Source organism: Mytilus edulis, chromosome 12 (assembly GCF_963676685.1).
Source record: "Mytilus edulis chromosome 12, xbMytEdul2.2, whole genome shotgun sequence".
In the NCBI taxonomy this organism is placed as follows: Eukaryota; Metazoa; Mollusca; class Bivalvia; order Mytilida; family Mytilidae; genus Mytilus; species Mytilus edulis.
Window position 1 is genome coordinate 80,616,012 of NC_092355.1, and position 17,405 is coordinate 80,633,416.

The 17,405-nt window shown below is 33.1% G+C and overlaps 2 protein-coding genes across 7 annotated transcripts in view; one reads left to right on the forward strand and one right to left on the reverse strand.

Moving 5' to 3' along the window:
• The window catches only part of LOC139497247 (ciliary microtubule inner protein 5-like), a 23,769-nt gene continuing 6,364 nt past the window's right edge, over positions 1-17,405 (reverse strand). The window contains exons 1-5 of one of the 6 annotated variants that reach the window (XM_071285392.1): positions 8,066-8,210; positions 4,972-5,136; positions 2,547-2,586; positions 1,671-1,691; positions 1-407 (exon numbers count right to left, since the gene is read on the reverse strand). In XM_071285392.1, the coding sequence (XP_071141493.1) occupies positions 216-407; positions 1,671-1,691; positions 2,547-2,586; positions 4,972-5,136; positions 8,066-8,112 (465 nt within the window). In that variant the 5' untranslated portion in view covers positions 8,113-8,210 and the 3' untranslated portion in view covers positions 1-215. Of the gene's footprint in view, positions 408-1,670; positions 1,692-2,546; positions 2,587-4,971; positions 5,255-8,065; positions 8,211-17,405 lie in introns of those variants that run through there. The other 5 variants (XM_071285391.1, XM_071285396.1, XM_071285390.1 and 2 more) reach the window with 5 other exon arrangements.
• LOC139497242 (BTB/POZ domain-containing protein 3-like) overlaps positions 15,331-17,405 on the forward strand; it is a 22,746-nt gene continuing 20,671 nt past the window's right edge. Inside the window, exon 1 of the mRNA XM_071285380.1 lies at positions 15,331-15,458. The gene's annotated coding sequence lies outside the window, so the exon portion shown is untranslated. The remainder of the gene's footprint in view (positions 15,459-17,405) is intronic.

A 17,405-nucleotide genomic window follows, 5' to 3' on the forward strand; every position in this document is an offset into this window, starting at 1 on the left:
AAAAAGTGTCAATCCATGTCTGATTAATTATAAAATTCATATTTCAATTACATAAATCTACCTTTTGAAAAATATATTATAAAATAGCCCTGTTTGAAACGCTTCTCTTGTCAGCACAATCAAATTTTATATTTAATAACCCTGATTTTAAACAAAAATAAACAAATTTAAAATGATACAAAAACGAATAACTGTAGTATCTCTAGTGTCTATCTTTAGTAGCATACTAATTCTTTTCCTAACTTCCGCCTCCGTTTTTCGGCGTAGAATTTGTATTCTAGGTTCTGCATCTGTCGGCCAACATCTGTGTTGACCCTTGACCCGTAGTTTCCCGAGTTGGTGTTTGGCATGTCCGAGGAAAATATACTGGCTTTTTCTGGTAAGGGATCCTTCTCTATCTGGTTGCCCTGGAAACAAAATACAAATATTGCTATCAGTATTTTATATAAGAAGAATATTGGAAGAAAAATTTAAAAAAAATTCTCAAAGGGTTGAATATTTTTTTAATTGTTTTGGAAATTCTATACTTGGCTGGCAAAAACAAAAACGGGCAAACTATAAAAGTATTTACAAAAATGCAATACTTAATATATATGGTTTTATTTTAGTGGTTTTATACTAGTCATTTTATAGGCCTATGCTGTTCGGTGTGAGCCAATACTCCATGTTGAAGACAGTACTTTGACCTATGCTATAAGGGTTTACTTTTACAAATTGTGAATTGGATGGAGAGTTGTCTCATTGGCACTTGTATAACATCTTCTTTTATCTACATATTTCTTTCTTTAGATAAATTCTGGTTGCGTTAACAGGATTCTGATCTGTGTATTATTGTTACGGTTTTATAACGGGAAACTATAACTTATTTAACATGTGGTTAGCTTGAAAATAAGAATAAATCAATCAATTTTTTACATAATTATTCATAGTTAATGTCAAATAAACAATTCTGAAATTTTAGAACTAATGATTTCCCTAGGATTCTGAACAATTCCCGTACTTGTAAATTAAGTTTTTATAAATTATTCCATGATTGGAATTTGACCATTTGATTATCCAAAAAATATCAATTTGTTTACTAACTTGGACTTCCAATTATGATAAGAAACGTAAACATTCTAAATACTGCACACGTGCATCTGATAATTTTGTTTGAAATTTTCAAACATCAATATAATTTATTTTATGCTCCCTTCCTAATTTATACGTAATCAAATAATCATTGCCTATATTCTAATGTAACTAGTTATTTTCAATCCACCTTATAACAAGCTAGTGCAGATTCAAAGGTATGGATGCTCTCTTTATAAAATGAGGAAACATATCGTATTTCAGAAATTAAAAAAAATACGAGTCATGCATCAACGTGACCTCAAATCTTGGGTCGGTATTTGTAAGCCCTTTAGGCACATATTTGAACACCCCTTACGCGTACCTGGGATTTTTCTACTTGTATTGACCAATAATAAAAATTGTAAAAAATGTAAACAATATTTTGTTATCTCACTCCAAACAAAACTGCACAAAAACATATCTTTGAAAAAAAATTATATTCGGACATGTATTAGTCTTTTAAAAAACACAAAACAAACTCTGCATGAAAAGTCTTGTAAAACTTGTTAGATATAAATTCATCCTGTGATTAGAATTAAAGTGAACATATAATTTACCATTGTAATGCCACCATCACCCTGTAAATGTAATCAAACTAGTCGTAATATGGGTTGTCTCCATTTCGTATCCTTGCCTTTAATTTTTGCTAATGTTGTCTTTCATTTTTTCTATTGTGCTTTGACTATATGTCTGTTTCTTTTATACATAAGACGTTGCTCTGTACTTATACTTCACGCGATTGTGTCATTGTACTATGGTAAATTTATATATTCTTGTGTTTAATTTTTGCTAGTATGCTTGGTCTATATGCTATTTTGTGCTTCTTTGTTACATATTTGTTTGTTTTTAAAGTGATTAAGAAGATAACATAATGTTGACTGATGTACCCCTAATTTTGAATTTATACCTATTATATCTGTTGGTTTTGTTCACCAAAAAAAAGTGTGAACACAAATGTTCCCCAACTTGGGGACATTGAAGAAATATAAACTTAACAATAAAAGGAGATGGGGAAATATGTCAACTCAAAACACATACTGAGGGATATATGTTTATGTTTGAGAAGGATCAAATATTACTATTAAATAAAATTGAAAATGGAAATTTGGGAATGTGTCAAAGAGACATCAACCCGACTAAGAACAGACAACAGCAGTAGTTTATATATTAAAACATTGTGTATCGTTGTTAACCGTCCAGTGGGAAATATTTCTTGCATGTTCAAAACAATCCGACTTTTTTTTAGAGTCTCCTATGGATTACTCATATGGTCCGTTATAAGCATTTGAGCAATGAACTGTGCATATTACATAGGTTTATAATTATAAATGAATATACAGATTTATAATATAAAGAATACTTATAAAGCATTGATCAGCTGATCCGATAAACACTTAAAATGAAACGAAATAATGTTAAAAATATATGTTTACCTTCGAGTCAAAATCTGTTAAGAAACCCCAGTCACTTGACCTGTAAAATATAAGAAAAAATAATAAGATTTTATTGAGTAAAAAGAGCAAAGACGATTGGTTCACCCTGTTAACTTGACATTATAAAACACTATTCAACATGAATCATAGTAATATGTTTTGGAGTTTAGTATGACGTCCATTTTCACTAAACTAGAACACGTTTGTTTTAAAAGGGGTCAGTCGAAGCCGACCTCCGAGTGCGGAATTTTCTCGCTGCATTGAAGACCCATTGGTGGCCTCTAGTTGTTTAATGCTATATGGTCGGTTTGCAGTCTCTTTGGCACATTCGCAATTTCCATTATCAATTTTACATACAAAGGGTCACGCTGTATTATATATGTTATATCTATTTTTACATCCGAACAGTCTGGTAAGGAGAGTTCCATATTTTCTTTGTGAGGCCCATATAAGGCCCTTTACAATGTAAAAGAAATCGGCCCATTTTCAACACACCCTCGTTTTCATAATGCAGGCTTTCATCTCGAGACATACATAAGGGAAATTACACAATATGGAACAATACTCTGATTTATATATAAAATCAATGTTTCCAGTTTAAATGAAAATCATTTTCGATATGAATATTAAAATTGGATGTCAGTCTATTGACAACCACTTTAATTATGTATAAATGTCTGAGTACCTATATAACATTAAATTCTTTGTAATGCCATATACCATGTTTATAGTGGTATTTGTAATATGTATAACGGGAATGTTCATTGATTATGTCTGAACTCAAGCTATGTAATACAAATAAACATTTACAAAATCAATTTCTCCAACTTATCAAATGAACGTGAAAACAAGGAAATGCATGGCAGAATTCACAAACACAAAGATATATTTTTTTGTATTGATTTTCAATTAAAAAAGTCCTTCGTTTGAAGATTACCAGTTCTATTACGCTTTATCTTTAAACTGGTGAGACATCAATAGCTTAAAGCTAAAACAATCCTGGAATAGTTATTTTAGTTTCGTGTTCAAAATGCACTTGGAGAAAGAACTCTTTAAGTTTGTTTTTGTTGTTGTTTTTTTTGTCTTTGTCGGAATTAACAACAACGCTTCTATATGATAGAGCTCGTGCAGTATTATTATAGTAAAGCATGATTTTGCTTCCGAAGTTGGGACTGTATCCACCAGGGGTTTGAACGCAGGACCCTGAGCAAGCAATGTGACTGCTCCCCAGTGGCAGATAATATATCTACCAGTGGACATCAGAAGATTCGTCGTCTTCATGTAATCTTAACGTGCGTAGGTTACAAGATTGCTGTCTTCACCCGCTTTATTGTAATAATGCCGTTAGAGTCGTCTATCTGATAGAAGCGTTGTCGTTCCTGACAAATTCTTAAAAAAGTTTGAGAGTTTTGTCTCCAAGTACGTTTTTTATAAGTTGTAAATGAAAATTAAAATATGTTCAGGGAAAAAAACAAATGAGCCCGTGCAATGCCAAAATAAAGACCTGAATCAACATGTTGTTGAACCTTGAATGTATATATGTGTGTATATTTTCTATTATTATAACAATAATATTGAGTTGGTTTTAATTTACTGATATCCAAATCAATATTCATATCCATTAAAACAAAATACAACTATTCAATTAGTGTTAAATTGGTAACTTTTCAGAAAAAATTTATCTAGGGGAAAGATAACTTCCGGGTCGTATCTTAATTTACGGGTTTGGTAAACGACATCACCATAAAATTAAGATTCCTCACTACAAAAGAGGATGATAGTAAACTTCACTATCGGCCAATTGCAAAGCCAATTCAATCTTTTACAGTGGGGAGGCTTCAGGGGGTTGGACCCCCCTGTTTTTTTTATGGACGATCAATGCATTTGAATGGGGACATATAGTTGGAACCCCCCTTTAACATGGGTTGGGACCCCCTCTTTTTAAAATGGCTGGATCCGCCCCTGTTTTATTTCAATTTGATTATGCATGCGGTTCACCAACTAACAAAATATCTAAAACTGATTCCTTTCAAATAGAATTAAATTTCGATTGTTCTAAATAACTGATAAATGTATCTCGCACATTCCCGAAACCTCCGGCACCGGAATCTTTCCCGTACTATAGGAATGAGAAAAAGAACAACAAATTATCTCAAAACTTATTTGGTTGGGTTCGTGTTGCTTATTCTTTAGTTTTCTATGTTGTGTCATGTTTACTTTTGTTTGTCTTTTTAATTTTTAGTCATGGCGTTGTCAGTTTATTTTCGATTTATAAGTTTAACTGTCATTCTGGTATCCTTCGTTCCTCTTTTATTCTTTTCTAATAGAAATATATTCCGATTGTTCTAAATAAATAAACACATTCCCAAATACTAAGTAACGATATTAAGAAACAAAGTAAAAATAGATTGTAAAATGAACCTACCAGTTTTTAAGGCATCTTCTTTCCCCGGTGACAGATTCTTTCCAGATCGTATCTTGTTTGACGGCATCACATTGGACATAGTCTCCTTCTTGTCTTTTCTTGTCGGCTGATACTTGTGTGGCCTGGTCTCTTCTGTCAGACGGGACACAGTTCTCGTGGTAGGCACTGCGACGAGAAACAAACAATCTTGAAGTTAATTTGTGCTTAGAATAAATCATAACCTAAATAACCCTCCCCAACCCTCATGACGTTTCCTAGGACTCACTTGTGCTATGCCGACGTCTATGACGTTTTGGACATGCACACACGTGGGTCGTATAAATAAACGTTATCTAGAGGGGGTCTCATTGGGGGGTGCCGATCCCGGATCCCGCTTACTGTTTTGTCACATTCCCGTTTCCCGCTTACACTATGTACGTAAGCAATTCTCATTTTTTTTGTGATTTCCCGGATCCCGCTAGACCTCATTTCCCGTTTTCACGACACAATAATTTGACTTTCACGTTTCACGCTTACAAAAAATGGGCAATCCCGCGTCACGCTTAGACCCCAATGAGACCCACTCTAGAGTGACGTATGCGTCCTCATTCTGCATTTCTCCCCGTAAATATCTATTCTTTGAATCTTCAGCCATGTAATAATGCACATAGTCAAAAACTCCATGATTTAATAGGCTCACATATTGGGTTGGAAATTTCAAAACAGGCAGTGACTTAAAAGTGGGTCTCATTGGGGTCTAAGCGTGACGCGGGATTGCCGATTTTTGGTAAGCTAACACGGGAAAGTCAAATGATTGTGTCGTGAAAACGGGAAATGAGGTCTAGCGGGACCCGGGAAATGACAAAAAAATGAGAATTGCTTACGTACATAGTGTAAGCGGGATACGGGAATCTGACAAAACAGTAAGCGGGATCCGGGATCGGAACCCCCCAATGAGACCCCCTTAAAAATCATCTATTTATTACACTTTAACTTTGATGCGTCCCATACAAATATCATATTTGGAAAGATATATAAACAAGTCTAAATTGAAAACAACGTTCAAATCTATGATTGTTTTGGATAACAACCGCAATTTATAGACGTGTGCATGCGAAATAAATTGCTTGGTAGAGCGGTCTGAATACAGCACTAACAACATTTTCCAAAAGACAAAAAAAGTGAAAAAGAATATTTTTACAATACACATTTGACTAGCAAGTCGAACAACCAATGTTCTCAAACCCTTCTGATTGTCATTGGCGATTGTCAAATAAACGGATCACCAGAGGTAACAAAATATATATCTTATTCTTAATTTAATACCAGACAGAAAACTAAAAAAATGCCTAAAATATGGTATACCGCAAACATGAGGTGCAAAATGTGTAAACCATCTTCAGTGATGTTAGGAATCGAAACGGTATTTGAAAGGTCACATAATTTACCTCAATTAACGATAGACTCTTAAATTTTTGAAAGAGTCGAAATATGGTGAATGGATATTATAAACCCGACGTCAATTATAATACAAGCCCAAACGAAAAAAAAAAAATAAACAAGTCTGAAATGAAAACAACGTTCAAACCGATCATACTTGAAAAGTGACATTCGTGAGCTCCCCCAATAAAAAATATTGACAGCAGGGACGGGTCTAGGACTTGATGTTGTTGTGGAACCCTAATAATGTCGACCAGCGAAAGTTTTTATGGTAAAAAACTATGCTCTCCCTTTTGGGGTTTGCCTGGACTATTTCTTTCGTATATTTTTATACGCAAATAATTATTCATTCATTTATAAATTCAATTGCTTTAAAATAGGTTCATACATATCGGAAAGAATTTCGCGTATCAAATTTAAACTTTCTAATGATATTCACGCAATTTAAATGCATTTAATAGTATTATTTCAAAAACAGTCACAGAATAAAACCTTTTAAAGGATTAATTCTTATCTGGTTTTTTATTTAAAGAATCAATTTCAAGGTAGCAGTCAATAATTGAATTAGTCCCAGGTTGAAGAAAAAATGTATGACAAATTAGTAACCAAACTATGACCTCCCGTGTTAGTACTGGAAAATGACACAGGCATTGTCGACTTTTGCATCGGGGTCCTCTATTTCATGACAATTTGGATTGGATTGGGGGGGGTGGGGGGTCCTTCATTCCAGACTTTTTTTTTAATTTAATTTACTTTTTTTCTTTACTCTTTTTCTTTATTCATTTTACATTTTGCTCATTATTCTCTATTCTATATATTTTAGCAACTAATTATCTACTATTCTTTAATTCTTTATCAATTTTATCTCTATTCATTTTATTGTTTATATTATGTGCACCCATATCCACACCATCTGTCGTATACATGTATATTGATTTAAAAGATTCAAATGAGGGAAAATGTCTACAACTCGAAAGAACAGTTTGTTTACTTTTCTATTTTTTTTCTATTTCCTATTTTTGAAAATTGCTAAAATACTCTGAAATAGTTATTATTATAGATAATGCACTAGTATACCCCAATGGGGCTGATAAAATACATGAAAATAGTGAAAGTGAATTAAGTGACTTGACTCTTGATCCTGACTGTACGACTAGGTCAAGAGTACACTAACAAGTTACTTTAATTGTTATGGGTCACTACAATAATGTTATCTAACTTGTGACTTTATTTGCTAAATACGTTGTGTTGTTCTCCTGCTTCATCATAATTTGTGAAAGGAGAATTAATATGTTTAGTATACCTAAGTGGCGGATCTAGAACTTTTCATAAAAGGGGGGGGGGCTGATTGACCTAAGGGGCGACCCGCTCCAGTCAGTTTTCAGTGATTCCTTATGATCAGATGATATACTCAACCAAATTTTGTCAACAAAAATGGGGGGGGGGGGGGGGGGGGGGGGGGGGCTGGATCTGCCTAGGTACCTTTTAATCTATTAATCGTAATTACAAAAAAAAATGATAGAAACAACACCAAAATCATCTTAATCTAGAAATTTTCTTATTATATAATAGAATTTAAAATTTATAAAGGCATTTAATAAGGATTACCAGATTAAAAGATCACGTTTAAATTGACAATTAATATACTAAATATAAATTAATAATATTGTCTTACGTTTTAGGATAGAAAGAGAATAAGATTCCACTATATTGACGAGCCATGGGTGATGTGTAAAATGTCGTTGTTTTGTTTACGTTATCAACGACGATGTCATCCGGATCATATAGCGGAGAGATGATTGTGATCAGGGAAATTCATTACCTTTAAATGGGTCCGTATTGATTGAATATAACGACAGATTATATGATAAACTTGTTTGATGGGGAAAATTTACTTCGATCGATTATTGGAGAGTTTTCTCTTGTAAAGAGTTGTCTCATTGACAATCATACCACATCTTCTTTTTTACATTGGTGGATCGAAAGGTTCTAATAAGCTAAAACGATTGATTGCTTGTTTTTTAACGTCCAGTGGCAAATATTTCAAGATTCAGAAACTTGACTAACGAACATATGACTTGATTATTAATAAACCGAAATATTCTAATTTTGCTACTGAAATGGTGGTTTGTTATAATTAAGTCCAGTGGAAAATATTTCAAGAATAAGAAACTTGACTAACGAACATATAACTTGAGTATTACTGGATCGAAAGATTCTAACTGGCTAAAATGATGGCTTGTTTTAAGAATGTCCAGTGGCAAATATTCCAAGAATAAGAACCTTGACTAACGAACTCATGACTTGTTATAGGGGAGAGCGAGAAAAGGGGGCCTTTGAACTAATATATCGTCAATATAGAGCATAATACAGCCTGTCACATCAATCAGCAACACACATATAAAAAAATGTTCATGGTGCAGATATCAGCTAGCGTGAATAATGAAAGATAAAAAAAAGCGAAAGATTCTAATAGGCCAAAATAATGGTTTGTAATAATAAAGTACAGTGGCAAATATTTTAAGAATAAGAAATTTGACTGGCGTATGCAGGAGGACTTGTTATAGGGGGAGAGAGAACAGGTGGGTCATTGATCTAATATATATCGTCAATATAGAGCATAATACAGCCTGTCACATCAATCAGCAACACACATATGAAAAATATTCATAGTGCAGATATCAGCTAGCGTGAATACTGTAATGAAAAAAAACGAAAGATTCAAATAGGCCAAAACGATGGTTTGTTATCATAAAGTCCAGTGATAATTATTTCAAGAATAAGAAACTTGACTAGCGGGCTCAGGACTTGTTATTAGGGGAAGGGGGGGGGGGGTAGAGAAAAAAGGAAAGAAGGAGGATCCATTGAAATAAAAATAGCAGGTATCGTCAAAAATAGAGCACAATACAACATGTTAGATCAATCACCAGAGAAGCAAGAAATAAAACAAAATCGTCAAATCATCGAAGAACAAATCAATTTCACTTAATCAGGTCAAATAGAAAAAAGATGTGTGTTTCCTATTACCGTACCCTTTCTATTTGTTAAGCTTCCTATTACCCTACCCTCTCTATTTGTTAAGCTTCCTATTACCCTACCCTTTCTATTTGTTAAGCTTCCTATTACCATACCCTCTCTATTTGTTAAGCTTCCTATTACCCTACCCTCTCTATTTGTTAAGCTTCCTATTACCCTACCCTTTCTATTTGTTAAGCTTCCTATTACCCTACCCTTTCTATTTGTTAAGCTTCCTATTACCCTACCCTCTCTATTTGTTAAGCTTCCTATTACCCTACCCTCTCTATTTGTTAAGCTTCCTATTACCCTACCCTCTCTATTTGTTAAGCTTCCTATTACCCTACCCTCTCTATTTGTTAAGCTTCCTATTACATTACCCTACCCTCTCTATTTGTTAAGCTTCCTATTACCCTACCCTCTCTATTTGTTAAGCTTCCTATTACCCTACCCTCTCTATTTGTTAAGCTTCCTATTACCCTACCCTCTCTATTTGTTAAGCTAAAAAAATCGCCTATACAGGACAGTCCAGACGGACTTTAACTTTTGTCTGCATCGTCCCTGGTTCAAAATTTCCTGTAAACTTTTTGACTTCTCACCGGCTTCATGTGAAAACTTGATTTTTTGTACATATTAAGTGATTTTATACGAAATTAATGGTATAATATTGACAACATTTAAATACAGGTAAAGACACCACCTGGTGGGTGAAGGGAGATTTGTTATTTATAACATTTAAGTTAAATTGATTTTAAATCTTTCTGTGAAGTGACACTTGTAAAGTGATTGAAAAGGTGTATTCTACAGTAGTTATATAATTTCTGTTTTATTTTATATTATATATATAAGCAAATTACAGTTGAAGAGCTTTCAATTGATTTGGTTCGTGAAAAGAGAGAAATAAGTAAATAGAAAAAAACATATATGATTTAGTTCTGTTTCAGGACGATAAACAACAAAGGCAACAGCTATGGATTCAGGTAAAGAAGCGCCCAGTCCCTCTTTTTGAATAATAAAAAATAATGATAATTTCTGCCCTATTATGAACATAGTTTCCTGTCCTTCATATTGGATGAGTTGAAAGCGTCTGAATGAAAGGGTTATACATAATAATCTTTAAGTTACCTCGAGATTCATAATTTGAATAAAAAAACTTCAGCATGAAAAATAAATGAATTTATAAGAGGACAAACACAGTTGACTTCTAAATAACTTGATTATGGATTGCAAATTATTCTCTCAACAACTAAATCATCATTTGAAAATGATTCTCTCTATAACTCGATCGTGAATTACAAAATAATCTCTGAATAACTGATCAAACTCTCGATAACTACATTGTGAATAAGAAATTTGAATCTCGATAATTACATTGTGAATCATAAATTTGAATCTCGATAATTACATTGTGAATCATAAATTTGAATCTCGATAATTACATTGTGAATCATAAATTTGAATCTCGATAATTACATTGTGAATCATAAATTCATCTCTCGATAACTACATCGTGAATCTAAATTAATCCCGCAATAACTAAACGGTGAATTATATATTTGACTGTCAATAACTTCATCTTGAATAAGAATTTTGTTCTCTCGATAATTACAAATTCGTGAATCACTAATTAATCGCTCGATAACTAAACTGTGAATCTTAAATATATATATATGTCGATAACTGACCCAATGACTCAAACATCATTCTTGATAACTTAAGTGCCAATCACAAATCATTCTCAATAACTTCGAATCACTTATCATTCTCAATAACTTCGAATCACAAATCATTCTCAATAACTTCGAATCACAAATCATTCTCAATAACTTAGAATCGCAATAATCATTCTCAATAACTTCGAATCGCAAATCATTCTCAATAACTTTAAGTTCAAATCACAAATCATTCTCAATAACTTCGAATCACAAATCATTCTCAATAACTTCGAATCGCAAATCATTCTCAATAACTTCGAATCACAAATCATTCTCAATAACTTCGAATCGCAAATCATTCTCAATAACTTTAAGTCCGAATCACAAATCATTCTCAATAACTCCGAATCACAAATCATTCTCAATAACATAAGTGCGATTCACAAATCATTCTCAAATAACATAAGTGCGAATCACAAATCAATCTCAATAACTCCGAATTACAAATCATTCTTTGTAGCCATAAAACAATTTATCTTTAGTTTTTCCTTACGTTTTCGAGTAGCAGTCAGAAGAAAAACTTCGAACAGACTTTGCAGTCCTTTTTACAATTTACTTTTAGTTTTTACTTACTTTTTAGTATAGCAGTCCTTAGAAAGACCTCTAATTAGTTTTAACTTACGTTTAGTGTGCAGCAGTCATAATGAAGTCCTCGAATAGACTTTTTACAATTTACTTTTAGTAATAACTTACGTTTTTGAGTAATACTCATGAGAAAATCTTCCAACAGACTTTGCAGGCATTTTTACAATTTACTTTTATCCATAGCAACTTTCACGTCTACCTAATTATTATGATTCATATTTATAAAGAAGGTCCCACAGGGTTATACAAGTCGGTCACAATACATTTATTATTCTAAAACGTTACAGTTACATTAATGCCTTATTAACTGATGCAAGTCGAGTTTTCCTAGCATATTATAGTCTCAGAGAAAATGGTTATAGTTACATAGTCCTTTGGGACGTTTTGCATTTGATTTTACATGTCATCTACAAATATTTTTTTTATCTTTTCTTCTAAATATGTTTTATTGTGTATGCTTACTTATTTTATAAATCATAGAAATGTTTGTTAATTACGTCTACATGTATTACATTTTTTGTTTGATACAAGATTCGAATTTAAGGATATCTGCATAATTAACGATAAGTGCACTATTGAACACGTGATAAATCCCATGATGCACTTGGTTCGTATAGCTACAAACAATTTAAAATGGCTGCTCTTAAGTATTTCAAAGTAATGACAATGTTCAACTTTTTCAGAGATGCGTTTTCGAAAGGCGGAATTATCTTGCATAGATTTTTTTTCTTTCCATAAGGGTTTTCCTTCTTGGAACCTCAATTGAGTATATATATATGTATATTTTACTAGATAAATAGGAATGTGTATTTTGAATTATTCTGCTTCCTTTCTTTCTTCAATGTTCAATCAAATTTATGTTTGTTTAAAATTGAAAGTTTGTTTTTGTTCAATATTCATTCATTTGCATGACTTGAGAAGGAAAACAAAATCTTATCCACAAAAAGACAGAATTTAGTCATTTGTAAGGTTATTCAGGACAGTTGTATGCCATTGTTGTTTCTGTTTAACTTTCGTTCATTGTCCACTCCTTTAAAAGAAATGTTTTTAAATGAACCTCGTCATAATATTTCATCTTATATTTCTTTATGGTCATTTGGGGTTTTCAACAAAAATCAGTCTAGCCATACTCGATGTATTTTTTCTTAAGAATTTAAAATTAAGACTTTGTTGAATAAATATACTCTTGAGCCGAGTTTAAAAATACCGTTAAAATTTAAAATCTGCTATATCGTTACACGATTATAACATCTATTGCATAGCATTATTTTATAAATCGGAAACACATACACAACTCTGCAGTATGCGATAGCCAAAAAAAATGTCACAATAGCAATTTAAATTGTAGCACTGATAGACGGCAAGATGATTTGTTGTCCGTCCGTTCTCAATTGGAATTATTGGACGAGTTCGGTCAATTCATTGATCGTTGTATGCTTAACCTGCATAGCGAAAAAGACCCATGAATTCTGAGCGCGAACATTTTAACAATGAATTCAAAGAGAACTAATTTTCATGTTCATTCATAATTCGTTTTTTATCTTGTGATCATGTTTCAATTTTCTCCTCAGTTGTAATGGAATAATTGATTTGCAATTATTTTGTCGATAATATTTTTTTATTTGACAAATTTAGCCTTAGTTTCGGTGATATGGCTTATTACCGACTTTTATGTTCTATAATAGTTAGCAAGGCGGAAATAACAATATAAAATAGCAATTATATCTACAAATGGAAAATCAGTTAATCGCGTGACACCATGACAATTAGATGTTTGGCCGTATGCTCAGGTACAAGTTATGATAGAGTATAACGTTGGAAAAAAGTGAGCATTAATATCGCACCACGGGTAAAATACCACGTTGTGATTGGGTTTAACGCCGTCACGTGGTGACCCCTATGAGACCGCAGGGGGTTAGTAAATTTCATAGAGGGTTCATGATGCGTTAATGGTGACGTCATCTATTAATCCTGTGTTTCATTGTTTATTTTTCAACATAACGCAGCAGAAAAAGTCCCGTGTGCGATAAATTCGTTATACGGTTAACTACTGACCCCTACGGATCCATAGAGGGTGAATAAAATCCATAGGGGATTCGGCCTCAACCCTATGAATTTTACTAACCCTCTATGAATCCGTAGGGGGTTAGTAGCGAACCATATAACTTATAGTATTATAGCCTGGTATGCTGACCCAATCTAATACTTCGTCGAACAGTGAGCCAGGATATATCAGGGTAACAGTACTGTCACTGCAATTCTACAATAGAGTCATGGGTAAAGGGACCGAATATTTCTATTGAATTCGTCTTAATCTCAAAGAAGAATATTGTGGCACTTAATCTACAGGAATTTAAATATTAAACTTGAAATCTGAATAAAAGACGCCCGTGACCAGAATTAATACATGTAACTTTAATATGTCCAATTGTAATTCACTCTGCATCTTTATATTTCATGGAATTTTGATTTTATGCTAATGATCGATATACTTCTTTTCATTTTTGTTTAATGTGTGATAAATAATGTTTAATAATACATCGGTTGGAACCCCCCTTTTTTGACGATCAATGCATTTTAATGGGAGCATATAGTTTGACCCCCCCCCCCCTTTACTCTGGTTCACTTGAGGCATAATAGTACAGTAAATTTAACAACAAATATAATTAATGCATGAACAAACATATATATACATATGAAGTTGATGTTATTGTATCTGGAAGTTAAAAATTTACAAATATGATTATTTAAATACAGACATGTAACAATTATCAAACTTAAAATTCTATAACTATAACCTCCCTTTGTGTGAAAAGTTGGATATACATTTACTGTAGTGAACTTTCCTTGACTACAAATTTTGGAGTTTGTATAACAATGAGAAATAAATAAATTCAGAAGGCTGTACCATGAACCTATACGCGTAATTAAGTCTAGCTGAAACATTTTAAATTTAGTTTTCTTAACTAAAAATTTAGCAAAACTTTCTCTACTTTTGTCATTTTCAATATTTAAATTGAAGGGTAAACCAAGATCAGCATCGTTTCAAAATATATTTTGTAACGATAATCATACGAATGACGGTAAATAAGAAAAGTATGAACGTGTCCCACATACAATATTGGAGTATTATATTTATAGTTTATATATACGTCGTCACATTTACCAATGATCAGTAAATTTACTTGACATGTGTAAATGGAAAACATGGATAATTTAAAATTATAAATAAGGTGGTCGATTCTGAATAACAAGTATTTTTGCAGATTAATCGTATAAAGAGGCGGATTTATGATGCAGCCCCTCCCCCTTTGGTGGAAAAAAATTTGGTTGATAATTTAAGGAAAATAGTAAAATCACAAAAATACTAAACATCGAGGAAAATAAAATAGGAAAGTCCCTATTCACATGGGAAAATCAAATGACAAAACACATCAAAAGCGAATGGAATCACTAAATAATGGCTGGAGTTGGCTCCTGTTAGGAAGTTAGTGACGCCCATCCCCCTCTTTATGCAAATTTCTGGATCTGCCACTAGTTTAGTGTGAGAGATTAAAATGCTGATTTAAAATAAATAAATTAATACAAATACTGGAATGGCCCAGTTTGCTTTATACAGGTAGATGATTATTCATTTTAAAATTTTAAAATGATGGGTCATAGTTATTTTTAGAAAATTCGTAAGTTTTTATTCAGACCTTTGAGTGATGCCAAGTAATTCAACGGAATTTGCGAGAGGAAAGGATTTGTGAGGTAGGACTGATTGGGGGTCGGGATTTGTGAGGTAGGACTGATTTGGGGTCGGGATTTGTGAGGTAGGACTGATTGGGGGTCGGGATTTGTGAGGAAGGACTGATTGGGGGTCGGGATTTGTGAGGTAGGACTGATTGGGGGTAGGATTTGTGAGGTAGGACTGATTGGGGTCGGGATTTGTGAGGTAGGACTGATTTGGGGTCGGGATTTGTTAGGTAGGACTGATTGGGGGTCGGGATTTGTGAGGTAGGACTGATTGGGGGTCGGGATTTGTGAGGTAGGACTGATTGGGGGTCGGGATTTAAACATGTGAAGTACATGTAGTATATTTTCTCAGGTATCAAAAATGTCAGATGTTTTGTAGATACCATTGAACTGTCAATAACACGTGTTTAGTCAATTGATGGTCTCGTTATTTATTTTTTTGTGTACGTGTACTTGCATGTGTTTGTGAATAATATAGATTTTATTTTAATATCTAAAAAAAATAACTTCATTGTGGCAATTTTTTGTCAAATTTAATGTACCAAAAATTAATCATTTTGATAATACTTTGTTTTCTGAATACTCTTTATTAACTATCGTGACCAACCACGTGACTATATTGATTGTTGGTTGCTTAACGTCCAGTGGTTATCGTGACTATATTGATTGTTGGTTGCTTAACGTCCAGTGGTTATCGTGACTATATAGATTGTTGGTTGCTTAACGTCCAGTGGTTATCGTGACTATATTGATTGTTGGTTGCTTAACGTCCAGTGGTTATCGTGACTATATTGATTGTTGGTTGCTTAACGTCCAGTGGTTATCGTGACTATATTGATTGTTGGTTGCTTAACGTCCAGTGGTTATCGTGACTATATAGATTGTTGGTTGCTTAACGTCCAGTGGTTATCGTGACTATATTGATTGTTGGTTGCTTAACGTCCAGTGGTTATCGTGACTATATTGATTGTTGGTTGCTTAACGTCCAGTGGTTATCGTGACTATATAGATTGTTTCATTCTCTCTGGCGTTTTTAAGTCTGGGCTGATAAAATTATGCATAAAATTCTTCCATCCGAGATTAAGGTGGAGGGGGGGGGGGAATTTGGTCTGCCACTGGAAAATGAAGGTATATTGGCTAAGGACAGGACATTTGCCTTGTAACAGGTTACCTACGGACTCTTTAGGGCGTTGCTGCAATGGTTTTTAACGTGCAGAGAGCGTGGCACTCTTTTTACACGATGCATCGGATTTAACGTCCCCAGTCTGACCGGTTAAGATATGAAGCTATTTCTCTAATACGTGTATAATCTTAAAAACTTTATAAATTTTTATCACCGTTTTCTAAAATCATCGTGGCAATATATAAAAAGAGTCAATATAGTCTTTTATTTAGATCGTCTAGAAGAAGACAATTCTGTCCAGTCAAAAACTTGTAGGGTTTATAATGTACTAAAGATACATATAATTGCTTATATGTCAATGTTTTTGTATTCATATTTCAATTTCTTGCTTAATTGGTGCATAGAATTTGTTTAAATACTCTATTGTTATACTTTAAACTGAAATGACCTAATACTGCACGTAATTATAGCCCTACATTTCCTTCGATACGAGGTATTATATGTCAATATTCCAGTGTACCGTATACAATATACCCGACCTTGATGGAACAAAAACCGTTACAATTTAAAAAGACCAGATCCTTCGATAGTGTCATGTGTTTATTTAAAATTTTAAATATGAATTGTTTAAAGAAAGAAATGTCTTTTTTATTCATATGAAGTGTTCACAAGTGAGTATTTGAAACCAATTTTAAGAATTAGAAGGCTTATTCAGGCAAATTGTTATTTGGATGGAGAGTTTGTACTAGTTTGGCTTTATAAATATTTTGATATGAGCGTCACTGATGAGTCTTATGTAGACGAAACGCGCGTCTGGTGTACTAAATTATAATCCTGGT